At 46.4% G+C, this 25,709-nt stretch overlaps 3 protein-coding genes across 10 annotated transcripts; 2 read left to right on the forward strand and 1 right to left on the reverse strand.

The window, feature by feature from the left end:
• The first annotated feature begins 39 nt into the window (after positions 1–39).
• On the forward strand, positions 40–7,733 carry MAD2L2 (mitotic arrest deficient 2 like 2). 4 transcript variants are annotated; one of them, XR_003254858.1, is made up of 10 exons: positions 40–105; positions 2,271–2,322; positions 2,554–2,672; positions 3,213–3,284; positions 4,155–4,255; positions 4,373–4,467; positions 4,581–4,654; positions 5,728–5,820; positions 6,114–6,364; positions 7,644–7,733. XR_003254858.1 is itself a non-coding variant. In XM_026074012.1 (9 exons), exons 2-9 carry the CDS (start codon positions 2,283–2,285, stop codon positions 6,153–6,155), a joined length of 636 nt encoding a protein of 211 aa, XP_025929797.1. In that variant the 5' UTR covers positions 40–105; positions 2,271–2,282; the 3' UTR covers positions 6,156–7,292. The 4 variants fall into 4 exon arrangements, 3 of the variants coding, with proteins under 3 accessions (XP_025929797.1, XP_025929799.1, XP_025929798.1); XM_026074012.1 differs by lacking the exon at positions 7,644–7,733 and having other exon boundaries at positions 6,114–7,292; XM_026074014.1 differs by lacking the exon at positions 7,644–7,733 and having other exon boundaries at positions 45–63; positions 6,114–7,292.
• Positions 4,610–11,273, reverse strand: LOC112970051 (F-box only protein 6-like). Of its 2 annotated transcripts, XR_003254857.1 has the most exons (6): positions 10,761–11,273; positions 10,000–10,126; positions 9,175–9,270; positions 8,714–8,849; positions 7,820–8,043; positions 4,610–4,692 (listed from the first exon to the last, which is right to left on the reverse strand). XR_003254857.1 is itself a non-coding variant. In XM_026074006.1 (5 exons), exons 1-5 carry the CDS (start codon positions 11,017–11,019, stop codon positions 7,897–7,899), a joined length of 765 nt encoding a protein of 254 aa, XP_025929791.1. In that variant the 5' UTR covers positions 11,020–11,273; the 3' UTR covers positions 7,365–7,896. The 2 variants fall into 2 exon arrangements, 1 of the variants encoding a protein (XP_025929791.1); XM_026074006.1 differs by lacking the exon at positions 4,610–4,692 and having other exon boundaries at positions 7,365–8,043.
• FBXO2 (F-box protein 2) lies at positions 7,795–23,930 on the forward strand. 4 transcript variants are annotated; one of them, XM_026074011.1, is made up of 6 exons: positions 11,391–11,857; positions 13,609–13,884; positions 15,097–15,223; positions 15,321–15,416; positions 15,816–15,951; positions 23,584–23,930. In XM_026074011.1, exons 2-6 carry the CDS (start codon positions 13,635–13,637, stop codon positions 23,680–23,682), a joined length of 708 nt encoding a protein of 235 aa, XP_025929796.1. In that variant the 5' UTR covers positions 11,391–11,857; positions 13,609–13,634; the 3' UTR covers positions 23,683–23,930. The 4 variants fall into 4 exon arrangements, with proteins under 4 accessions (XP_025929793.1, XP_025929796.1, XP_025929794.1 ...); XM_026074009.1 differs by lacking the exon at positions 23,584–23,930 and adding an exon at positions 16,368–18,048; XM_026074008.1 differs by lacking the exons at positions 11,391–11,857; positions 23,584–23,930 and adding an exon at positions 7,795–7,869 and having other exon boundaries at positions 15,816–16,458.
• Positions 23,931–25,709: the final 1,779 nt, after the last annotated feature.

Consider the following 25,709-nt stretch of genomic DNA (forward strand, 5'->3'; position numbering starts at 1 on the left):
CGCTGCCGCCGCCCCTGACGTCACACGGCCGCGCCGCCGCCCGCGAGGCTGCGGGGAGCAACGGTCGGCGGCGCGCGAGCGCGGCGGGGCTGGGGACGCGAGGCGGTAACGGTCGCCGGGGAGGCGGTAACGGTCGCCGGGGGGGGGGTCCCTCGAGACGGTGCGGGCGCCTGTGTTGGGGACCCTGGACGAGGGGGGCCGGAGGGCTGCGCTGGGGGGGAGCAGGGGACCGGAGGGCTGCGCCGAGGCACGAGCCCAAAGATACAGGCTGCAGTTCTGAAATAAACGTTATTTGCTCGGGATCGGTGGGATGGAGACGCCCGCAAGTAGCCCTGTCGTTCCTGAAAGGCGTTGTCCTTCCAGATATCTAGTAGTTAGAGAAACTGGTGTGCGAGGACGTGAATCGAGGTTCATCTGGAGATTCTCCTTGCTCTGCTTTGGAGCCGTGACTCCCAGGCCTGACACCAGCAAGGGCGGTGCGGGCTGATGCAGGAGGCCTGTGCTGGCTGTGCTGGGTTAGCTCAGGAACCTCTGTAATAGACATCATCACTTCAAAAATGATATATTGCAAATTCCATGATATTCTTGTCTCCTTCGCTTCCCTTCTCTTTTTGAAATTTCTCCAATAAGGGTTTGCTAGCTTCCAAAAAGCATCATGAGGGAAGTGCAGATAGTGTTTTTCCTCGTGCTCACTCCTTGCCATCTCTCAGTGCTCTATATTATGCTGAAAAGACAGGACCACTTTTTCTGAAAGCTGCCTTTGTATGTACATGGGAAGCAAATTCAAATGAGTAGATGAAGTTCTGCTAACTGCAGTGTTGCTCCAGTCAGTTATTCCAAAACCTTAAGTTGAGGGAGTATTAAATATATAGTGCTTAGGCCTAATCTTGTGGCTGTACTTAAGGGTGGGTCTTTTGGGATGCTGTTGCCTCATCGGAGTCTCTGTTTAGAAAGGGAGGATGTCCAGGGGTGAGGAATGTGAACCTAAACCTCTAAAAAACATAGATTCTTTATGCTGCTCTGATACAGACTTTTCATACAAATTTGATAGTCACTGTGGCTGAGGTCCTAGAAAGTGTTCAAGTATGTTAATTCTTTTTATTTCAGCAGGTCATTAATATTTTGAGGGCCTTTTTGTACAGTGATTAGATTCTAATTTTAAAAAGGGAGAGGATAATGTCTCCTTGCAGCTGAAGCAACTTGAAAATCAGTAGCTGAACAGTTGAGCAGATTGTCTGGGGCTTATCAGAGGCCTGTGTAAGAAACCTGTGTAATTGAAGGGAGGCACAGTTCTGCCTGGAGGCATTTAAAGACACATGCAATGTATGAACAGTGGTGCTACTAGTGGTTAGAGTTTGCATGCATATAGTGTGGATAAAATAATAAAACAAGTTAAAAGTGTGGGACAGGAAATGGTGCGCACTAGCTTAAAACATGGATGTGTAAGGTACTGACTCAACTATATAAGGAAAGTTGAGCCTCAGTGTCTGCTATTTGATTGTTGGTACATGATATTCAATTTGGCCATCTATTGTGTTGCCCTGAATAATTGTCACAATTTATGTGACAGATTCCATGTTAAATTAATTATGTGGCTCTGCAGGGTTTGGCTGTGTTGTGTAGTGCCAGTGGAAGATGCAGGTCCTGGCATGAAATGAGCAATGTTTCATAGTGGTTTTGTGAGAATAAACCCATAAAATTGAGAAGTTCCTATGTTAAAATAGGGTTATATGGGTTAGAAAAGATTGTGGGGTATGTTAAGCTACGAGACCACTTCTGTGGCTTTTTAAAAGTAAATACTATGTTTCTTGTGCTGTTAAAAAATGGTTGTCTAAACTTCCATAAATCTTAATTCTCTAGTCTTGGCATAATGCATCAAAAAGGGAGGGAGGCAATGAAGATCTGTAAACCGGACCAATTGGCTGACTTCTTTTAGAAGAAAACCCAATTAAAAAAAAAAAAGTAGAAATTAAATCATGAGTAATCTAACACTGTTGAGGTTTGAGCCAGAACACAGCAAAGATGCTGTCTGTTTTTTTGCACTGCTTGTGATTTCCAAGCCCGTGTTGTTGGAACAAAGGGTGCTTAAATGTTTCCCAGTGGGCCTTTGGCTTTGTCATGGCAGTGTTTGTATACTTGTCACTAAGTTAGAGGACAGTATATTGGCCTAAGCTCCATGGTGCTTGGGAGGTGGGATGGCACCATAAGCTGACCATATTAAGAGCATAAGAGCCCAGGGATAAACACAGTCATGGTGTGATTCCTTCCAGGTTCTTGGAAAGATGACCACTCTCACACGGCAGGACCTTAACTTTGGACAAGGTAATGTGTCGTGCTGTGCTGTACACTGGTATGCTTGTAAGGCTCTATGTTTTCACATGAGCTTATGGGATTGTTGTGAAGACAAAGCCAGCCTTATTTTGGAGGGTCACTCTACCCCTAAACTTTCAGTAGCTAAGGGAAAAGTGAAATTTATGCAGGAAAAAAATACCTAACGTATTGCTCCTTATGCTTCCCCCTCCCAGCCCACTTCATCTTTCTTTTGTTTTTTAGTTGTTGCAGATGTTCTTTCAGAATTTCTGGAAGTGGCTGTTCACCTCATCCTGTATGTCAGAGAAGTTTACCCTATTGGGATCTTTCAGAAGAGGAAAAAATACAACGTACCTGTCCAGGTGGGAGATTTTCATGGAAGTAGATAGCTATGTGGATAAGCAAAATAGCAGAGGTCAGCACACTCACCAGAATAAACTAGGTCACTGCCAACAGTTCTCTTAACGTGCAAACTCATGTTCAAAGAATTTAGTTGCTCTTAGAGAGGAAAACAGCCCTGTAGCTGAAGATATATAGCTCTACTCGCAGAACAAGCAGATCACAGGTAAGCTATGCACAGAAGAAACATGAAAGCATGCTGCTAGGAAAGAAAGATGGTTCAACAGGTATATTTGTAGTGTGAATGCTATGTAGGAACTTCCAAGCTAACAGGGGCATGGGGAATAATATAACTGTGCAAGTGCAGTGATCTGTCTCAGGTAATTAACCCTTCCATGAAAGATTTACTGGTTTGATTTGGCAACCTAGTTGTGAAAAATTCCATCTGAAGCATGAATCCAGTGCCCTGCAACACACCAGCAGTTCTGTCTACAACTTCCCATTCAGTACTGGCCTGATTCACAGCAGGACACAGTACTGACTATTCACTGTATTTGCTACAGATGTCCTGCCACCCAGAGCTGAATCAGTACATCCAGGACACTCTGCACTGCGTGAAGCCATTGCTTGAGAAGGTGAGATCATATAAAGGACCTGGACCATGCAAGTGTGCTGCAAATAGCTTTGACAAAAGAAGAGCATAAATACTTTTAATTTTTTATTTACAAATTTACCATACACAAAACTAGCTAATAAAGTTAGTGACAAAAACAAAACATAACATCCATAACATTTCCTTGCAATTAAGGCACTACCTTGCTGCTGAATACTGGCATTTAGCTGCATCTGATACATACACATGAGGCTATACACCTATATATTTTCAATTATACTGTCTTACAAATTAACTTAAATGCATTCAAAAGCAAAATGTTAAGTTTAAGCACCCACTCAGCAGAGTAGTTTGTTGTAAGCCATTAGGACATGTGAAGGCAAAGGTAGGCTTGAAATCTAGGTTTGGTGAGGGAAAGGTATGACCATATGGAACATCACATGATGTAGGATGCAAGCAGGGTTGGTACTCTGCTCTTTACAGACAATACAATACATATTTAGATAGAAAGGGGAAGTTTTACATTGCAGTAGTATGAAGCTGCTCTATTTGGCCAATGGTCTAAGCATATGTGAACTTAGCTCTATTCCCAAGTGATGCAATAAGATGACTGTACACTTCCTCCTTTCTTCCAAAACATTATCTAGAAAAATGTACTATTTACTGCAATTTATAGTCTTTGGACTTTGAGACAAACTAGCAGTTTAACATCTATAGAGTTGCTTTGTTATTTTATTTTTCTAATCAGTCAGAATAATGTAACAGTGCTGAAGGTCTGGATAACTGCTAGTGCTGTGTGATCCTGTTGTAGGAAGTACCTGAAGCACAGCAAGGATGGAAGATTAGGGTTGTTTTAAGGGATGGCTTTTTCTAACTATATTTTTTCCTGCAGAATGATGTGGAAAAAGTTGTAGTTGTAATCCTGGATAAAGAGCACCACCCAGTGGAGAGATTTGTCTTTGAGATCACTCAGCCACCTCTTCTTTCCATTAGGTAAAGTGTCCTGGTTTGCCTGCCCATGGCACCCAAGGCTTGCTTCTGCAGCTATGTTGTGGAAGCAACTCTGAGTCACAGTACTTTGCTGCATGTACATAACTGTCTCCTCAACAGTTCAGAGTCCCTGCTGTCTCACGTGGAACAGTTGCTCCGTGCCTTCATCCTGAAGATCAGCGTATGCGATGCTGTGCTTGACAACAATCCCCCAGGTAAGCATGTCTGTGTAGCCCAAAATGTGGCATCACTTGAGACAAGTATAGGTAGTGTCTGAATCCTCTCTGCTGGTTATCCCCTGAGCTGGAGCATGTCATTTCTCTTACAGGTTGCACCTTCACAGTTCTGGTTCACACACGGGAGGCAGCCACACGGAACATGGAAAAGATCCAGGTGATAAAGGTGAGTGATGTCTTTGGCTGCCTAATTGCATGTGAGAGCTGCAGAGCAAAGAATGGAAATTAAGGGGTTTTGGCATTTCTAAGTTAAGGGTACTAGAACATTCTGAATATTAACTTCATATGATGCATTTCACAGCTTCCTTCCAAGTGTATTAAAAAGGTTTACACCGGCAASATAACTGAGCACCTTCAGACACCAGCCACAAATCACAGACAATAGTTGCTTTGATGCCTGAACTAGAGTGTAATGATACTTAACTTTATGCATAATGCCAGCTCTGTCACTTTCAGTACTCTGAAGTAGAGATACTTCAAATCTCAGTAAAACTGAGCCCTGATCCCAAATCTACTATATGTGGATGGATGATTCTTTATATATCTATCAAGGGAAGGCTAAGATTTAAGTAACTAGTGGGTTTTGGTTGTACAAAACCATTTATCTTTCAGGAAACTGTGCATAGCACTTTCTAAAACAAATATTTTACCTAAGGATCCTTGCAAGGAAAGTTATTTTGGGTATCTTAAGACACAGGCAACAGGCAGTAAAGCTAAGGAAGTATAAAATTGTTTCAAAAGGGAAGTCCGCTCTGTACTGCTTAGTAACAAAACTGATACAATACTAAAACTTGTAAACTTGCAAGTCAGGACAGCTTTTGTTAAATAGGTAAATCCATGCCATGAGCATCTTGGAGTTGCAATTAAATACTGATGTAGTAAGTATAGCATGCTGCACAGATAAGGCTTTTGAAGGAGTGAGGTGTCACCTTTGGGATAAATAAAATGGGTTAGTATTTTGATTATGCTATAATTATGGTGCAGAAATCAATGCTGAGAACTGGACTGTGCATGAGAACTGTAGCCTGAGCCTCAGGGCCAAGAACTGTACAAGTGTTTAAGTTATGCTTTTAGGGGAGGCTCTTGAGTTACCTTCAACAGTCACTTGTTTGTTTCTTCCCTCAGCCCCTAGCTCTCTCATTTATTTAATGCTGACCTAGTGCTGAGAAAGGAGAAAGATCACCTTGCAGTGTCAGCCAGCCTCTATGTTAATAAAGCACCTTGTGTTCCTGCCCCTAGGATTTCCCATGGATCCTTGCTGATGAACAAGATGTGCACATGCATGACCCACGGCTTATTCCACTGAAGACTATGACATCTGATATCTTAAAGGTGAGCAAAGCACTAGCCCAGGAGGTGGCCAAAACCACACACAGCTTTAAGTTTTGTCTATTCTGATGCCAGCTGTGCAGTTATCCATAGGATAACAGCTTAATAATGCTGAGCAGGAGCTTAGGCCTGGCAGATGTTCTGTCTCAGTAATCAAAGGGCAAGACTTTTCCTAATGAAATGGAAAGCCTGGTTATGGTGGAAGGTATGAATTCCTATTTAGTCTGTTGCAAACTTTTCTCCATTCACCTACCTGGACATGAAGCAGAAAATTGATACTTGTTTCTCTCCTCCAGATGCAGCTATATGTTGAAGAGCGAGCCCACAAAGGCACCTGACTTCAGCTCTTCATCACCTCCAAGCCTCATCAGATCTTCCAGTGGAATCAGATACCTTACAAACTATACCTTGATATCAGTCTCATCAGCTGGCCTTCTGGGTGAATGYAGAGCAGCTGCTGCCTCTATTTCAAGTGCGCTTACCACTGTATATAGAACTGACTTGGAACGTGGAGCCAGAGCCTGTTCCCATGTACACTTGTGTGAGAGTGAGTATAGGTTTTGTTACAGTGAGCCGCTGGGCATAGGGGGCAGGATAAAGCTGACTGCAGCGTGCATTCAGTGCTTTGTATGATTCCACTTCTAGCCTTAATTAGGCATCTCCATTGCACACTGGTAGTGATATACAGGGATCTGTTGTGTGCTCTGCTAGAGCAATGGACTCGCACCACAGGTGACTGAGGCCTTATACAGTGTCCACTGTGACCGTCCTAAGTAGTTTTCAATAAATACTAAGTTTTATGCCAGTGGAACTAGGCTGAATTCTATCCAAGCCAGCCTCCCCCTAGGGAGAAAGTAACTGCTCTTTGTATTTATATGGATCTTTTACCACTTTTCCATACCTTTTCTGGAATGTGGCTGGGATCTGTCAGTTCTGTGAAAGACTATACAACCAGTCTCTCCCCTTTCCTCAGGAGAACTTCCACCTAAGAGTGGGGTTAGCAAGGAGGAATTTGCCTGCCAGCCCAGCAAGGGCACTTGCCAAACATCCCAGTCTTAACAGACCAGACAAAGAAAAACACCATTATCCTGCATCTATCAAAGGAGATGGAAGAGGGCCTTAGCATTGGTTCTGTGTACACAGGGGTGGAAAAGATAGTCCATAGTTTTGAACTGAGCTTATTGGGAAGACACTTTGATAAGACAGCCAGTGTAGACCCTCCCTGCCTCCTCCAAGAAATAAGTGGAAGAACAACACATCTAAGTCATTTGCTGCTTTAACCTTTTATATGGTGTTAGACTGTTTAGTACAAGCCAAGTGCTTTGGTAGTACGAAGATAGCAAGGAAAAAGCCAAGCACAATCAAGTTCCAGCTTGTAAAGGCACTTAAGTTGTAAGGTACCCACCCCTAAGGGATTCCTTACCTCCTCTTTCCCTGTTTATTCAAATAAAGGTGGGCAGTATGTGGACAGGTAAGATGTGTATCATTTTGCTCAAATATACTTAATTTGTTACAACTTCTGTAAGCATCAGCAAGACAACACTAAAAAGGCTTGACAGTTTCCTTGTACTATCAAAAGAGGTCTGATGTGAAAGACATGTTTATACACACAATTAAACTGAAACAGGAAAATACTATACAAAACAAGTATCTTCATAGCAGAGCCCTTAAAAACAGGGTCATAATCTGAACTGAAATATTTTAGCCTTAGCTTTCATAAGTTCTATAGACAAACCAGAARGGGTTTCCATTTCTTAAGACTTGCATCTTTGTGCTACAGCCAAACACTATTACTACAAAAGACAGATGTCATTTAATTGTCCTAGGCTTCGTCCTATGGAAGGACACTAGTAATTGCACTAACATCCATGGTGCAGGAGGAGGAAAGATGAAGACAGAAGTCCTTCCAAAGGTCTGGGCCTGCAGAAGTTCTGCTGTGAACAAGGAGAGCTAGCTGCTTGTATTCCAGATCAACTGTGCAAGACAAAGCCAGGACACTCACCCAGAGTACAAATTTAAGTGCACCTGAGACCACCTGGTTACAATCCTGAGGTAAAAGAGAACGTTTATATTGTGTCTTCATAATAATGTCCAGGGCCCAATGGTGATGCTGCTGTTTGTCACTCTGATCCCATACCATCCTGCCCAGAATTGGGTGTCTTGGCCTCCATGTTGAAACCAGATGTAACGAACTCCAGCTGGGTAATTGTAGAAGGTGTGAGAAATCTGAGGGGAAAAAGAAAAAATCCTTTATCTTGCCTAAGTAAACCAGTGCCAACCTTGAAGCTAGGACAACTACAGTAAGAGCCCCTTTCTCTGGAAAAGTTCATTCCAACATATCCTTTAATGAAAGTGCATATCATACCTTTGAGGGAAAGGCACACCTGTATTTTGTTGCCCTCTGTCCTAAAATCCTCCAAGACAAACATAAGAATCAAGCTTAGTGTTACATATTTGTCAAACACAACAATARGGAATTTACAGCCTTTTAAACTAGTGTAACATTTAGCAGTGTAGGAAACAAGCATCTGCAATACTTTAAAATGAAGTCCACGCAATAGTTTAAAACAAAGCTTTTTTGCCCAGTTAAAAAAAAAAAAAGAATTATGCTGCTGTAACTTATTTAGACAAAGTCTAAATAAAGGTAGGAACACTTAAAAGGGTCAAGTTAAAACACAGAAGCACATTAGAATGCTATAGAAAACCATGGGGACCTACAAACCCAGCCTAGCTCTTCCATGGCACCACTGCTTTTTCAGTGTTGTCAACAGTAAGGACTGATTTACATTTTCTCTTAATTTAGTGGAAGCCAAAGAGCAGAGAGAGTAGGTCTACTTGGGACTGTTAGCCAGAGTTGCAAGATGAAGTGTCAGAATACTGATGTAAAGCTGCTCACCTCTCTCCACATTGCATCGCTCCACTGCTCTATAACCACTGGCTCAGGGTGAAACTCCTCAAGGACAATATAATCTTCAGAGAGCAGCCTCACAGTAATTTCATAACGGCACCCACAGTCAAATCTGGCAGCGTACCTGGAGAGGCAAAGAAGAATCAAGCAGCGGGGTTGTACAGACACAACTTCCAATTGTCTTTGGTGTTCAGAAACAGTCTCCAAGGGAATCCTATGCAGAGGAAGAGGAATGTCATCCCCATAGCTATGGAGAAACTCTAGAACTTCCAGCTATCCTGTCCTTCACAGAATTATCATCTCCTTCCAGCCCACTGAATAAACCTTGCTCAAGAGCTACAGTCCCAAGCAATAAAGAACTATTCCTTATAGCATGAAAAGCTTCAAGAGTCCCAGCTTCTATCTAGGTCATAATGCCAGAAATTCTAGTTTTCAATGCACATGCTTACCAATCCTTGACTACAATTTCAGGCCGTTTCTCATCCATCAGCTCATTCCAGTATCCTTCATTCTTCAGGGTAATAAGTTGAGATTTGAAGCATGGTCTGCAACACAAACAGAAGTAACTTCACAAAACACATCTCTTGTCCCTCCACACTTTCCCTCCAACAGCTTTGCTCTCGTAAAAAGTCCATGCAAACCTAGATGGCTCACAAGGCTGATGTGGCCAAGGCATGCCTGTTTCTGTAGCCAGAAGCACATAAGGAAGCAAACTGGTTACCTTTACTTTCATGCAAAAGGAGGAGTTACCTACAAGCTGGATTAACAAGGGTTTCTCTTCATATATAGCATGTGGTTTACAGGAAACAGCTATATAAGGGATGTAAAAGTAGCTAAACTTCCCCTGTGGGCAGCTTTTATTGCAAGCTGTTAACATGACAGACACCTAACACTCTTGCACATTAGAGTTCTGTCCTTGTCAGGTAACTGCATCTAATCAGTTTGCCAAACCTTTCCACAAACCTTAACCTTTGCCCATTACCTTTGGTAGAAGACAAGCAGGGAATCCTACATTCATTATCACCACTATAAAAAAGTTACAGAATACTCTTGGTAGGGACAGAGGGATATAGCGCTTGGTACAATTAACTCCCTCAGCAGTTACCTGTCTATTTAGAGTAACTAGTCTAAAAGGTTAGTTAAGCTTCTTCCTTTTCCCATATGTGGGCTAAGGATTATCAACTGGCCTCAAGCCTTCTGACCTTAGTGCCTTTGTTGACAGGAGGAAGCAGGTCTCTTCCTCCAGCTCCAGATCACATGAATCCAGTTCTTACCCAAATGAAGTGACAAAATACTTGTGTACTTTTGGATCTGGCATCTCTCTCCCAAGAGGTCCAGGCAGCTCCTCAATCCTCCATTTATCTCCCTCATTCTTATCAAGTTTCCAGTGCTGAAAACTCTCTACAAAACATGGATACCACAAAGATTGTTAGGACCTCACTTCAGTTTTCCACAGCATCTCTGCTTTCATTAAAAAGTCAACTATAAAAAGAGAACCAGGAATCCACACTGAAGAATTTTCAGATATGCATTTTTCCCTACAGCTTAAACTTCTGTCAGTACATTGCCATTACTTTTAACATGGCTGTCAGCAACTGGGACAATTAGCAGCAGCTTTTTAACTGCATCAGAAACTCAAAATCAGTAATGAAACAGAATTACTGCAGTGAGATGAGTTTTAGCTAGGAAAAAAAAAAAATCTCAGCTGCCCAAATATTTAGTCCCAATAACTGATAGTTTTATTATTGCATCATTTCTACCTACAGTGCAAATTAATATTCACTATTCATAGTACCTTAGTGACTTCAGAGATTTTTCTGGTCTCAGCCACAGACACATTTACCAATACTTATTTTACCCAAGATGGCTTTACCTGCAGATGTTTCCTTGCGGATTTGCCCTACTACAGCTCCATCCTTGTGGCTGAACAGTCCCATGGCACCAGCAATACCTGAGTAATGCTACAGTTCATGCAGGACACCAACTTTTTCTGACTGCTAGGAAACTCTAACCCTCTACTATAATAAAAACAAACCTTCAGCACAGGGATTTTTTATCAAGTTTCTCTTCAAGTTGCAGAGCATATAGAAGATCTTCCAGTCAGGGATGCTTCTGTCCAAATTCTGAGTATGAAACCCCTCCCGCTGGCACTTCCGCTTCCATAGAGTGGTTAGATCCACCACATATCGCCACTGGGTACAGACCAGTCTGCAGGCACAGATCAGATCCTGGGCTGGGAGCATGGAAAGCAACTCCACCAGGACATCTTCTGGAAGGTCAGAAATGGTTGTCATCACGGACCAACAGCTTCGGTGACTAGGGCTGTAAATGTATGGGATGGAAGGTTTCCAGGCACCTACAGTACAGAGAAGTCAAGAAAAAAAAAGTAGATTTTTACTAGTTGTTAATGAAATCAAGAAAACATACACCACAGGCCGAAGGGTTGAACGCAGAGGCCCGAGCAGGACAGCTGTGCAGCAGGCCATGGCCCAGATGAGCACCGGGGCAGCCCAACGTCCCCCGGCTCCCCCGGCCAGCAACCCCCGGCCCCGCCGGCCTCACCTGGACTGCGCCTGCCCGCGCCCCCGGACGCGGATGTAGGGCTGCGCCGCCTTCCGCAGCRGGCGGAGCGCGGGGCGGGGAGCCAGGCAGGAGGTGGGGCCGCCCCAGCCACCGSCCTGCACAGCCGGAGCTCCCGGCCYAGCTGCGGGCAGGGGTCCAGGCACCCGGGAACGCTGCCCGCCCGGGGCACACAGCTCCCACAGGGAGGAAAGGGAGCCCGACTGCAGCAGCAGGGCGGCACAACAGCACCGCCAGCACCCTACGGCTGTTCCTGCGTTCGCCCCCCTCCCTCCCCTCCGGCAAGACAGTTGGGGCAACTGAGGCACGGGAAGTCCCCTCCCCGCGTTCAGCCAGCGGCTTAGTGGCAGAGCCAGAACGCCGCGCACACCCGGCGCGCAGACCGCTGAGCAGCGCTGCAGCCGTGTCAGCGGTGTGACAGGAGCCAATAAGCACCGGCAGCGCGCACGGCGGGGGTGGGACGCCGCCCTTTATGAGGGCAGCCCGCTGTGCCTGCGCTCGCCTCCCGCTCGGCTCCCTGCCTGCGACAGACCTGCGGCTGCAGCACCCAAGGTAGGAGCTCTCAGCATCACTGCTTGGCTTTCCTCCTTGCGGGCTGCCAGGGCTGGCCATGCTGGGAGGGATGCCCGGCTCCGAGAACGCTGCCGCAGCGCCCTGTGCCTCAGGCTGCGGGTTCTATTCGGTTGGCTTCGAAACCCTGCCCATCTCGTCCCTGCTGTGCAGCAAGTGTGGGAAAATACACAGGGAAGAGGGTTAGGACAGGGGCAGGTAGGCAGCCAGTGTGTCCCAAACACCACAAGAGAAAGAAGCTACCCCAAAGGGTCCTGCTGAGGGTAGCTCTCACTGGTGGTAGACCAGCATTAAGATACCATGAATAGGAGTGGGAAAGGAAAGCCAGCCAGAGGCCTTCACCCTTACAGGGTTTGTGGGAAATCCTTGCTAAGCAAGGAGAGAGGTGATGCTCTGTCACCAGGCAGGGCCTAGTGAAATTCCTGCAGGAGATGAAGTTAGCACAATATTTCTGTAACATTCTTATCCTTCAGGGTTGTGATAGGGGGTTGGGGTGGGGGATGCTAGATAGGAAATCCCTAATACAATCCCCATAAAAGCTAGGGAATTTTAAATGACCGTTTCCATCTATCTGCAGTGCAGATAGAGGACATAATAGCTCTGCATCTGGAGCATTTAAGATTTAGGATGCTGTTATTTCAGTGACTCCCTATTTCTTTCCTCCCTGCTAGATTTAGCACAGCAGTATTTCTCCAAGTAGCATGTCAGGGATATTTCACCCGCTTTGTTCCTAATGCTGTCTTAGGCTTATAATGATTCACTCCTGAGGAGTTTGGCTGTGCCTGTGCAGTCCACTGCAGCCTCAGCTTCCCAGCACCAGGACTCAGCTGAGGTAAAAGCAGTGTCATGGTGCATCCCACACTGACCTGGGGCTCCGAATCTGCACACTCATCTTTGCCTGTTCCTGCAGCACCTAGTCCTGAGACTTGGGGCAGCAGAGAGCCTTTAGGACTCAGAGTGCAGAATTAGCACATGAGGTAAAGCACATACTTTCAGCTTCACTGCTAGAGTTACAAGGCCCTAGGAAAAGGAAAATTAGGGAATCTCAACTGAGTTCTTTTCAGTTATAACTCATGCTCAGAGCTAAGGCTCATGACTAAGGAGATTAAGTGCCAGCCTCTGGAGGCAAGGGCTTTCAGGCATAGAACCAAACTCTGCAAATAGGATTTGCAGGATACCCATCACTGATATTTGGGTACCACTCTGCAGCATTTGTTATCAGTCATGATCTCAAAGGCAGAACAAGCACCCAGATGTCTGCAGCATTCCCTCTGCAAGTGAAGTCATTACTGCAACTAGGAGCCTGATTTTTGCAGAGGCAGATTTCTGGAAGGACCAATTCCAGGGCAGCTTTGAAGCTGCACAAAGTGCCAGCACTCCTAAGGTTCATCCCGGACTCTTAACTGAGAAACTGCCAAACTGTCCACAGTTGCCTATGTYAGTTACTGACATTTTGTGGATGGATTTAACAAAGGGCTTCTCTTATGTCATAAAATATTAATGATCTACTCTGATGCTTCAGGGTGTTAAGTCAGCAAGGGTCAGGAGGGCTTGAGGTTAGGAAGCAATCCACATGCTCTGAAATCATGCCACACCTGCCTTTCAGATGAACATGTTCATTTTCCCTTTCTCTAATCCATCAGTGTTTGACATCATTGGGGTGGGAGACCCCAAATCTGATGGGCCACTGGTCTGTTCCTATGTCACTAGTCCTTTCCCCACTTTTTCCTCAGAAAGCTCCATCCAACCTGACCCAAAGATGGAGTCCCTCCCTGAAGCAGTCCTGATCAGGATCCTGGCTTCCATCCCTGCAGCGGACTTGGTGCTAGTGTGCCGCCTGGTCTGCTGCCAGTGGAAGAACCTGGTGGATGGAGCTGCTCTTTGGATCCTCAAGTGCCAGCAAGAAGGCCTCACTGGAGAAGAGTCACAGGAGAATGCAGAGAATTGGCAAAACTTCTACTTCCTGAGTAAGAGAAAGAGGAATCTCATCAAGAACCCATGTGGCGAAGGTGAGAGATGAGTATAACAAGCCCCAAGACACTGCAGAGAAGGTCACTCACTGAAGATTGGGCATCTCCAGGCTTTTAAAAAGATCTTAGTTGGCACCAGGTTGCAATATTTTCTTCTTGCCCAGGAGAAGTACATGCAGCCAAGTCACTTAATGGGCATGAAGGCATCCTAACAAATCAGCCTTTGCAAAGGGCTCTACTTGACCTCAGCTTTATATAAGCCCTTGCTGGGATCTGAATTAAGTTTGAGACAGAGAAAAAAGCATCCTTTGCAGAACCCTTATCCAGGGCAGCAACAGCAGTGACATCTGGGTTTCCAGATTACTTGTTGCCAAACCATTACAGGAAAAATGAAGCCCTTCCCCACTCACAGGCTACTCTGGCCTTAGCTGACCAGGCACCTCAGGCTTCCCTCCCTGCAGCAGGCTCAGGCAAGTCTCATTTGTGCCTCCTTACTACAATCTGCATTACTGAGCTGGGCACATAACCCTTTAGCCATTAATTTGATAATTCATTAACTTTGTTTGGTAAATCTGCAAAATGTTTAGCTATAAGCAGCAGTAACCAAGCCTCATAACCCAAGCAACAACAAATAAGTTTCCRTATTTCATACATCAGCAGGCAAAATAAGCATCAACATAACTTCTCCATTGTGTTTACAGGTGATTTTTCTGCAAGCTTTTTCAACATCCAAGTTCCCTCTGGCTAAGGCCAGAAAAGCCCAGTTTAGGGGCCCATTGCTTCTAGAAATACCATTTAGCAATTTAGGTATGTATTACAAACCTTCTTCAAAGTCCCAAAGTGTCACATAGAGGAACAACAAACAAGGAATTTGAAACATAACCAAATCCCAATTACTTGCTTACAAAAAAAAAAAAGGAATAGGCATCTCTCCCCAGGCTACTTCTATATTACAACGCTGAAAGTGCTGACAGTTCAGAATACCTAGTTGCATTGGAATATTTTCTTAAATAAACCCACACATGCATAGCCATTTTGGTGGCAGAAAACRTTAAAGTTTGCATTCAACCAAATCAAAGCTTTTTGCCTGACTTCTGTTTAACAAACATCTCTGTAGCCCATGTACAGAATGAGCACTGTATCTAACAGCATACCTTTCACAAGCAAGAGAAAGGTCCCACTGGGAGGTAGTGAGGTTCTCCAGGCCAGAGACCATGATGCAATAGATTCTCTTTTTTCTGCCATTTGCAGAAGACTTACAGTACTGGGGAGAGGTAGAGAATGGAGGTGATGGCTGGAAAATTGAAGAGCTCCCTGGGGACTTTGGAAAAGAATTCCCTAGTGAAGATGTCCATAAATACTTTGTTACATCCTATGAGTAAGGCTGCTTTCTTCTCTTATTCAGGGAAGGGRACAATTTTGCTTCTTCCAGCCCCAGGAGGGGTTGTGCTACCAATTAATTTTTTGTGTTTCAGGTGGTGTCGAAAGTCTCAGGTTATTGATCTTAGGGCTGAGGGCTACTGGGAAGAGCTGATGGACACAACCCAGCCTAAAGTTGTGGTGAAGGACTGGTAAGTAGCAAGGATGCCCTGAAAGGCAGGCAGAGTATCAAAAATGAGGGAGGGCATATACCTGCACTAGGCCTTAAAACCTCAGCTATCACCCCACTGCATCCCTTGGTGTCTTCTACATGTAGGGCAGGGCTAGAACTTGGCTTAGAGTCGCTGGCAGATCCCACAAGCTTCAAACTGTTGGTACATGTGGCCTCCAAAGACCAGGTCCCTCTTGTGAGGGAGGGGAGGGGATAGGTTGGGGTAAGAACTGCTCCAGATTTACACTTCTGCCAATCTCATCAGGTTGCTGGCACCTTGGTTTGAGCCCACCCATTGCTACCATTCAGCAGGGCTCTTGTGCTGTGTCTCTTTGCCAAATTTGCCTAGGCAAAACTGGCAGCTTGGGTCTCCCTGCAGGTATGCAGGACGCAGTGATGCTGGCTGCCTTTATGAGCTTTGCGTGAAGCTGCTCTCAGAGAACGAGGATGTGCTGGCCGAGTACAAGAGTGAAACTATTGCCATCCCACAGGACAATGATGCTGACTGGACTGAGGTGAGTCGCAGACAGGGGCTGGGCAGGGGACACCCAGCCTGCACAAGTCAGGAATGTTTACAAGCAGGGTATGTTCTCCTGGAGGAGGATGGGGAGCTCTCTGGCTTATGTTCTGTGCAGCCAGGGATTTTACTATTAGGCTACCTTACATAAAGTTTGGAAACTCGCCAAGTCACAAGTTTGTGGGAGTGGAAGGAGATGCCCAGCTGGGAAAGGGCTCAAGTGGCCTCTGAAAAGGCACTGGGATCAAAGCTCTTCCCAGTAACTCCTTTCCCACTGTAACTGTCCTCATTGTTACCCAGCCTGGTAGCTATGGCTGGGGCAGGCAGGGATTGAAGGCTCTGTGCACTACAGAAAGCTAGATTCATGGTGGTTTGACGCTCACCAACAACCATTTTCTCTCTCTCACCCCAAAGATCTCCCACACCTTTTCCAACTACGGGCCTGGGGTACGCTTTGTCCTCTTTGAACATGGTGGCCAGGACACGCTGTTCTGGAAAGGATGGTATGGCGTACGTGTTACCAACAGCAGTGTGACAGTGGAGCCATAGCCATGCTGAACTGGGTCCTGCTTGCTAGAGCCAGCTTCCCTCAGGGCATCCCACAGGCTTTGGATGGTTTCTGCATGGTGCTGCTTCCAGGCCGTAAAGCGTATTACTTCTGTGTGTGAATGTGTGCACCAGTGCTGGGGGTGACCAGTCTTTCCTCAAGGGGACTATGCAAAGAATGGAAAGATTCACAAATGCACGTTAGACTGAGCTTTGCCATTTGCACTGATGTTCTGTCAGACATGGGATCACCTAGAAATCCTGCAAACCTTACTTCTCTTTGGGCAGGTATCACCTCAGCCATTCAACCACTATCCCTAACACCCAGCTGGAGCTAGGCACTCCCTTGTGTGCTTCCTAGACTTGGACACTAACTATGAGGACACTCTGGGCTTATTTCTAGAAGTTAAAGAAAGGAAAAACAGGAAAAGAGAAACATAGCCCTTGAGCCTCAGAACTGAACCAGGAAATGCAGAGACCTGTACCTTCTCTGCCCCGCCTGCTTCCATGGCCTGTGGTGAGCATCTTAGCTTCTCCCATCTATTAACTATGGATGTCATTGCCTGCCTCACATGAGCTGTAGCTTGTCTGCCAAGTGCTGTTCCAGGTTCCTGTTTTAATGTTTAGTGGTGATAATGCAAAGCAACAAGGATTGGACCCTTGTCTTACACTGCTCCCAACATTCATTTATTAGGGAAACTTAGGAACTGAAACCACTCTGGTGTCTGCCTCAGGGCTTCATTTGGCTCTCTCAAACAGAAGGCAACTGAGAATACTACCCTGGAAAGGGACAAAATATTAAGGAAATGGGTGAGCAGCAAACTGGGGAAAGGGCCCAGGAACAAATGAAAGCAAACTCATCTACCCCTTCCTGGCCTCTGCATACTGCACACAAGCACCCTGGGTCAAATCCAGCATGGCTCTCCGCAGACAAGAGATTGCTGCAATATTCTCCATACAAAAAGCTGCTGTTAAGCTCCACTTGATCTCAGTTACTCCTGACTAGTAACAGTGTCTGCAAGAAGTACACATCCGCCTTCGCTCCATATGCTCACTGACAAGACAGCACATCATAACRTACTCCCACTAGTGCCTCTTGATACCACTTAGGGCTGTGAGCCACCATGCTGAGCAGAGACACCCAAGCTTCCCTGAACCATGTCCATCCCCTCCAGTCAGTCCTCTTGGGACAGCAGGGCTGATGTTGCCTAGAGATGCGTTTCCATTTTTTGTCTGAACTGCCAGGGCAGAGCGCATACTTGAATGCCACTTTGCATCAAAGTGCACCATTACAAATGCAGCATACTAGTATTACCTGTAACCAAAGGTGAGAGCTTCTGAGCTGGTCACTTCATACATGCTCTGCTTCATTAGGCTTTCTGCACACTGCTGCACCTGGATGCCTAGGGCACACTGGCCTTCCAAACTACAGCCATGCTGAGCCAGAGTCCAGGTGAATATAATAAATGACAGTTGTGTGGACCTTCCCTTGTGTGCTGGGTGTTTGTATCCTGCGCTTTCCCCTTGCAGTGGAGGTCAACAAGTCTTATTCAAAGAACAGGAGTCATATCTTGTGTGATACCATGAGCCTTCTGGAAAAAGGTACATGCTCTGCTCCCTCCCAGCAGCCTGAACCTGTCAGAAGCATTTGATGAGCAGTGGGTTTGCAAATCAGCAGCAGGCAGATGTGCACTTAAAATGTAGTGGGAACTCATGCAAGGCATGGAAGGGGTCCAGGAAGGCTCCTATACAGTCCAGCCCTGACAGACACCCTCCAGGTCATCTGTGAACATAGCTTTGTTGTAGCCTTGGTTCTGACCCCGGAGAAACCAGAACCAGTTCAGAAATTTAGCTCTTTCCTCTCCTTGCCCTTACCTCTGCACACACTGTCACAGTGCAACTTTATTCACCACAACCTTTAAGGCAGCTGACCAAGTTGCTAGTTAACATTCACCGCACTGCCAGAGTCCTGCCCCACAGAAGAGATGAGGCCTCAGTCTCTCCCTAAGGAATCAGTACAGCAAGGGGATCAATACACCAGGCCTTGATACAATTGCTAACCTGAACCTTTCCTGAGCCACCATCTCAGTCAGAATAAACTTTCAGGATTAAGCCTTCAGATACTGCATCTGTTACAAGTATGGAGCAAGGCCAAGGTTCCCCCCTCCCCTTAGGATTATCTAGGCTGAACTACTAAACACATGCAGCCTCCCCAGCATCTCTTACAACCAAAGCAGCTGCGGGCAGCTGTCCCCCTACACACACCCTCATGCCAGCAGGCCTGATGTTCAGACTGGCTGGCAGGGGGCATCCTGCAGCTGTCCTGGCCTTCTTCCTCATCTCCAAGAAGTGCTTTCCAGGACACTCAATGACTTGCAGCCTCACTAACAAGAACAACTACCTCTACTCCAAAGAGCATCTGCAAAAGCTGCCACTGATTTCAGGGGAGTGATTACTGCCTGCATTCAGCCAGATTCCTGCAAGAGTCCCAGTGAGAGTGAAGAAAGTAGGTACCCAGCTCCTTTCAGAAGTCTCAAAAAAAAAAAAAAAAAAAAAACCCAAAAAAGTCTTGCAAGTCTTGCTTGCTTCATCCATTCTGGATATTTTGCTCCTAATGCCTCTTATTTTGATCCAACACCAGAAGTCGGAACACACTGAAGTCTGCACCATACACATCTCATTTCAAGACAATGCCAACTCATCCCTCTGAGAGGGACCAAATGCAGGTGTCAATGGGTTCTCACCTGTTACAGCCTTCACTGAAACTGAGACTATGCAATTTCATAGGATTATAGAAAAATCAGTGCAACTGTGATGGAAGGGTTTACATGTATTAACACTTTCAGCCACTGAAGGACACTCATGCAGCTTCAGTGACCAACAGGGGTTCTTTCTGCTTTCTACAGTGCCAACACCAGCAAGTGCCTATGTGACACTATGCAGTAGTTTGTGGGAAGACTGATGACCAACTGAGCCATGCATGTGCTGTACAAACAGAGGAAGAAGTTTGTGCCCAAGCAATTTATAACAGATATTCTCAGCCAGACTAAAAGTGTTTAGAAAGCTGCATACTAAATACAAAACCTATTGTTGCTGGGGCACTTGGGCTGAAAACACAAAAGGGTCTTAGCCCTGGAGGTGGCAAAGGCTGTAGAATAGGCTCACCTTTCCTTTGGACAGCAAACCCACAGTGCATCACAGCCATCCCACAACCATGCTTTACTTAGCAGCAAGCCACCCAGAATAAAATAAAAAAAGACATACCACTGAAACACCTCACATTGGAGCAAAACAACTGGATGATGGGAGCCAAGAGGGAGTTTAAGACAGAACTACTTGCATTTGGCCAAGAGACTAGCATGAATACACCTCTCACCCCAGCAAAAAGGGCTCTTTAATGCTCAGAAAGACTAAGAAAAAGACCCTAGACACAGCACACTGCACAGCCCTCTCCTGCTCTCAGCAGCTGGCATTCCTCTCAAGCAGCATCTGCCATCCCAGGTATCCAATTGCATCTCAGTGGCTGCAGTCATGTGAGGTCCCCACTGTAATTTTCCTTTCTACAAAGCCCACCACAGCCAGTCCTGGCTATAAATGCCATTATACTTAAAAGGTTTTTTTTGTTTTTTTTTTTTCCCTCCATAATAGCTTCTACAGTCAGTCTCTTGCAGAAGAACAGAACAGAGCAAGATGGGCCCTGGCAAGGAAGCACTAACATACATCTCTTGTCAGGTCTAATTGAATTTTCTATATGAAGCATCTATTATGACCCACCTGGGGGGTTTGTGGACAGATGGAGGAGTTTAGTCCCCCCACCAGGCATTCAAGACATGGGGGATGGTGGGGAGGGGGGTGGTTTGAAATCARTCTGGCAGTTCCCTCTTGCTTGCAGCCCAGCTGTTCCAGCCAGTTATAAAAGGAAGGATAGTTTAGGAGATTAATTCCCATTAAATCAAACAGCTTGTGGAGGCTGGGAATAGCATGTCCTGAAAGCCAGGATAACAGGGTATCAGCCACATCTGCAGAGATGAGCATGGTCCCAAAGCCAGATGGAAAGCTGATGGATCATTCCTGCATTTGGGCCCAGAGGCCTGCCAGAAGGAGATCCTCCAAGGAACTAGCAAGCACAGGCTAGCAAACAAGCATCCCCTGAGCTCACACCCCCCTTTCCAGTCCAGACACAGCCATTCCCACATCATACAGACACCTCAGGAAGCAGCAAAGCTCATGAGTTAGCACACCACTTTGGGCCTGAGCTGACCTGATTCCTACTTCTTCCAGCTGTTTTCTCCTGCTGTCCTTTGGGCAGTGGCTGCCTCATCCTTCTGTTTCCCTAGCTGTTAAAAAGAAAGGGGGGCCTCTAATAATGCTCTCCCACTGGGGAGGCGATTCAGAACCGCAAAGAGAACAGCCATGAGTTCAACTGGAAGAGTCTCATGGGAGCTGAAAAGCTGAAAAACTTCTGCCCAAGACAGCTGCATGGAAGAGCCAAACTCCTTTATACATAGCAGCCTGCACCRCAAGCAAAAGTGCCCACGCAGCTGCACAGGGACCAGAGGTGTGTGGAGAAGATGCACAGTGAAGACTCCTGTGTAAGGGAGAGATGTCGGGGAACAGAAAGCCAGATACAACCAAGCAAGCCCACAAACATGCTTCTGGGCTTAGGGTCAGCTTCCCTCATTTTTGGAGAAAAGAGTGCTTTAGGTGTCTCATACAAACAGAGGACCGCAGCAGATGTGCCAGACTATCTTTACTTTCTCCTCCCAGCAGCTTTGGACTTCAGCTAGCTGGCAGGGTCGAAGGGGTAATACCCCGAAGGCAGCCCTATCCGCAGTCCACGAAGGGTCAGTGCCAGAAGCCTCTCAAGGCCATCAGGTCTGGTCTCTCCCAAAAGAGGGGGCACTTGCCCCCTACCCTGCCAAAACCTCTGGGCTCTCTGCCAGCTCCAGGGGCTGGGCATCCACCTGGCACCCTGCTCTGCAGCACAGCGGGTGCTCAGAGCCACAGTGACAGCAGAGGGCACTCTGGCTGCAGGCAGCGAGCCTGGAGAGCCACACTGGCCTCAGGCCTTTTAGCTGCTGCTTTGGGAGTTCATGCTGAGAAATACCTGGCATAACTGCAAGTGTTCCACATTAAATGCCATTCATGGGGGCTGGTTTCTGATCACTAGACCTTGTCTCCTCTGGCTGCAGCTCAGGCTCAAGTCAGCCTTTTCTCTTCTTGTCCTGCTCAGATCCTGGCTGTCAGGGTTTCCAGAGCATCTCTTGCCAGACAGATCTTAACACTTTCCCTGCCACCCAGGACACCCTGTGCTTTCTGGAAGCACAGTTGCCTCTGGGGCAAGAGAGGCTCTCACTGCACAGCTGGTCTGGGATACAGGTGCTCTCCTCACTATAATGCACTAATTTGAGCGCACTGTAAGCTTTCTTGAACACAGAGACCTGCCTTTCACATTCAATTGAAAGCAGCACAGCTCCCCTGACCCTGTCTTAGGGCATTTACTCAGTAAGAGCACTCAAATCAGTAACATGCCTTTCCCTGCAAAGTACCTTACCTAGAGGCAGCCCACGAGAATCAGCAGAACCCTGCTCAGAACAGTAGGCCTGCCTGCATCCTCCTCTACACTGCACCCAGGTGCACACGGCCACTTTGCCACCTTGCTTGCACGCAAAGTTCAACAGCCCTCCCCAGCAAGGCAAGAGCCCCAGCTACATTACATGTGCCCTTGGCTAACCTCCCTTGCAGGCACTTAGAGCAACTCATCTAGAGCCGCTGTCTGTGCAGACCCATTAACTACAGTGCAGTCAGGGTTGCCAGAAAGGCAAAGAGGCCACAGTAAAGCCATGAGAGTGCTTGGTGGGCTGACGGATCATTGGGAACACATCAACTGCAACAGGAACAGGAGCTCTGCACCACCCGGGGGGAGGAGGAAGTTTCAGCAAGGAGACACCTTTTGTTGAACATGCTGCAGGCGTAGGCACTGTGTGAGGAGACCAATGGAAAGGGAACATGCTGTGCTCTGCTCTCAGCTAACTGCCTGGAGGTGACCAGGTGGAAGCCTGGTTGTACGCAGGTACATGCACTGCAGGTGTGGGGAAACCCACAGGCACTTGCACATGCCCACAGCCATGCAGAGCATTCCAGAAACTGCCAGTTTGGCCCTCCTGTGCTGCTGAGACCAGGATGACCTCAGACACTGTGACCACCACAAGAAACTGGGGCAGCCTTTCACCTCTTTAGTCTCACCTGCATCAAACCAGATCTGCCTCTGGCTGGTACTGCCACGGACCCCGCAACATTTTCTTTTGGCTTCCTATAGCTGCCTTCCAGATGTRTGCCCCCGGTTTCTTTCACCTAGAAGATGAGAGCCTACAGCATCAGCTTGAGCTGGCCATCCCAGCGAAATGAATTACTTTTCCACAGAACATGAAGCTGCTTCTCTAAGCAGGGGCAGGAGATGGGAGATGAGGAAGGATATCAGAGCCCTGCTACTTGCAATCCTTCCAAAAGGTCCTGAAGTCAAGCAGTGCCATTTCCACCTCACCATGCTCTGTGCAGCTCCTCATTAATATTGACACATGAAGCATCACAAAATGAAGCAGATAAAATCCTGATCCAGATATGAATAACGACTTTGCATTTTTTTGTAAATTAAACCTAATCTTGTGTTGACTCTGCTATACAAGGAGAAATAATGAAGCAGATTAAGATGAGATCTTGTTCACTCTTGCTGAACAAAAGCCAATTAATTGCCAGCAGGATTATTGTGAAGTCTGTCTCATCTTCAACAAATACAATCAGARCGCACCTAGGTACTGGTGGAGGAGCCCTGCTCATTGGAGCGATAACTCTGCCTGGACAAATACAGAACAAAGGCTCATTTAACCATAAAAGATTCCTGCCTTGCTGTTTTCCCTCAGTCTCCCTAAGCAATTTGCAGAGGGAGATGGTCAAAAACCCCACAAAACCCAGGCTTGCTGAGTCTAAGCCCTCTTCTCTCCCTTATGGCAGCCCCTCCATTTCTATATCACTCCTGACACAGGTTTTTCTTTTTTTTTTTTTTTTTTTTTTTTTTTTAAAAAAGATCTCTCCAGTGATGGAGGCTTTAGCACCTCAGCAAGTCCCTTCTTGCAGTCCTTCACCATGCCTAACATCAGAAGTGTTTCCTCTGCTAGCAAGCTAAATCTCTGCTGTGATCTTACTCTACTCGTCTGGTCCACAGTGGCGCCTAAATCTCTGCTGCGATCTTACTCTGCTACTTGCCTGGTCCACAGTGGCGCTACCTGCTATCTATCAGCCTGCTATGATGGTGAGAAGCAAAGATCACTTCTGCTTCTTCCTCCCTGCCTCTTCTCATCTGTGCTGCTACTGATGTGAAACAAATTTGGAGGGGAGCAGGGATTGTAGGAGAAGAATTCAATGTCATTGCTACCACAGGAAAATGAGAGAGGGCTTGGCACAAAGACCAACTATGGAATTTGATGAAAGGCTTTGGCACTGGAAGGCAGTAGCACATTGGGAATGTGACTGTCTTGGCTCAGGCATTGCAGTAAATGGTCCCCAGTGGTGTTATCTAGGAGCTGTTGTGTGTATCTAGGAGCTATAGTGAATGTGACACAGTACAGGATGGTGGGCACTGTCTCCTGTGATGGAGGCTCACTGCATGTAACAAAACACCTGGCTGAAGAATTCGCCCAACGTTAACGCTGGCTGTGATGGTGGCAGCAGGTCCTAGCCGTGTGCCTGGCCAGACACACACACCCTGGATGAGGGGCTCTGCTCCTGGAGCAGTGCTCATGTGCTGCTTGGGAGAAACCCGCACACTGCTCAGTACCTTCAGTGCCATATGGGAGCCCTGGGCCACCACTAGCCTGGGGAACACGAGGAAAGCTGGGACAGACGTGGCAGTGAAGGGTGGTGGTACATCAAAAAAAATCAGTTGGCTTAAAAAGCAGATCCTGGTTCTAGCTTGAAAGCTTCAGGATGGGAACAGAAAGTGACACCAGGACACCTGGAAAAAGGGGAATGGCTGTTTCTGATTCACTCCCCACTCCAACAGCAGGGTTACAGCTAAGAGCTGCTCCACCAGTTCACCATAGCTCCCTCTGTGCTGACGCACAAGAGCTCCTCACAACCTGTCAGAGAGAGAACCCATAACAACAAGAAATAGAAGGCGTTGAGTGAATTTGTGGACAACTTACTTGGAGAAAGTACTTCTTACTTTCACACCAGGTTTAAAAAATAAAAATAAAAAAATAAAATTAAATCCCAAAGCCTCCAGCACTAGCACTGACAGACAAAAATGACTTAACAGAAAAAAAGGGGAGGGAAAGCGATTTTCTTTGCCTGCATTGCCAGGGGAATTAAATCTTGTTTTTTTCCCGTCACCACCAAGTGGAATAATCCAATATATTAAAGCTAATGTGCTTCTTGTATTTATTGCTGTGTATTTGACCTAACAGAGTTTTATTCCTACATTAAGAATAAAACCATTCTGGGAGGCAAGCTGCAAAGCCCTAGATCAATTACTACCTTCTCCAACAGCAGAAAAATGAATTATTTCTTGTAAAAGGAAAAAATAGAAAATAATAATAAAAATAAAAAAGCTCCTTTCCCCTTGCACAATGAATTCTGCACTGCAGATCTGGTGAAGTTAGGCAATATTGAATTTGGTTTCCAAGCAACATTTAAAATCAGGCAGCAGCCTCAACTGTCTTTCAGATGCTTGTGTGCCCCATCCTGCACAGCACAAGTCTGCAGTGACCCACCACAGGTGTAATCCAGGACTAGGCAAGGCGCAGCTTCAGCCATGCTCCCKCTGTGCCCCGGGGGACCCTGCCCCATCCAGGCATACCTAGCAGTCACAGGATACATAAACCACACAAGGCAGCTCTTGTAGGCAACACAAGCAAAACCACCACCCATGCAAAAARGCTCTTGTGGGTACACAAGCTAAACCATGACAAGGCTCTGACACTTTGCCTGGGGGTCATTCGCTGGCTCACAGCAGTTTGGGGATCCTTAATGTGACACTATAGCTCCTAGATAACACCACTGGGGATGATTTACTGCAATGCCTGAGCCAAGACCCCTTGAATCAGCTTTTCACAGGGAAAAAGGAAGACACTAAGTATTTACGTAGCCTACTGTTCTTCAAAGCACAGGCTACACCACCTAGGGGGTTTAAGGAAGGCTGAACAGGTATTGTGG

This window comes from Apteryx rowi, unplaced genomic scaffold (assembly GCF_003343035.1).
Source record: "Apteryx rowi isolate R43461 unplaced genomic scaffold, aptRow1 scaffold_38, whole genome shotgun sequence".
Lineage (NCBI taxonomy): Eukaryota > Metazoa > Chordata > Aves > Apterygiformes > Apterygidae > Apteryx > Apteryx rowi.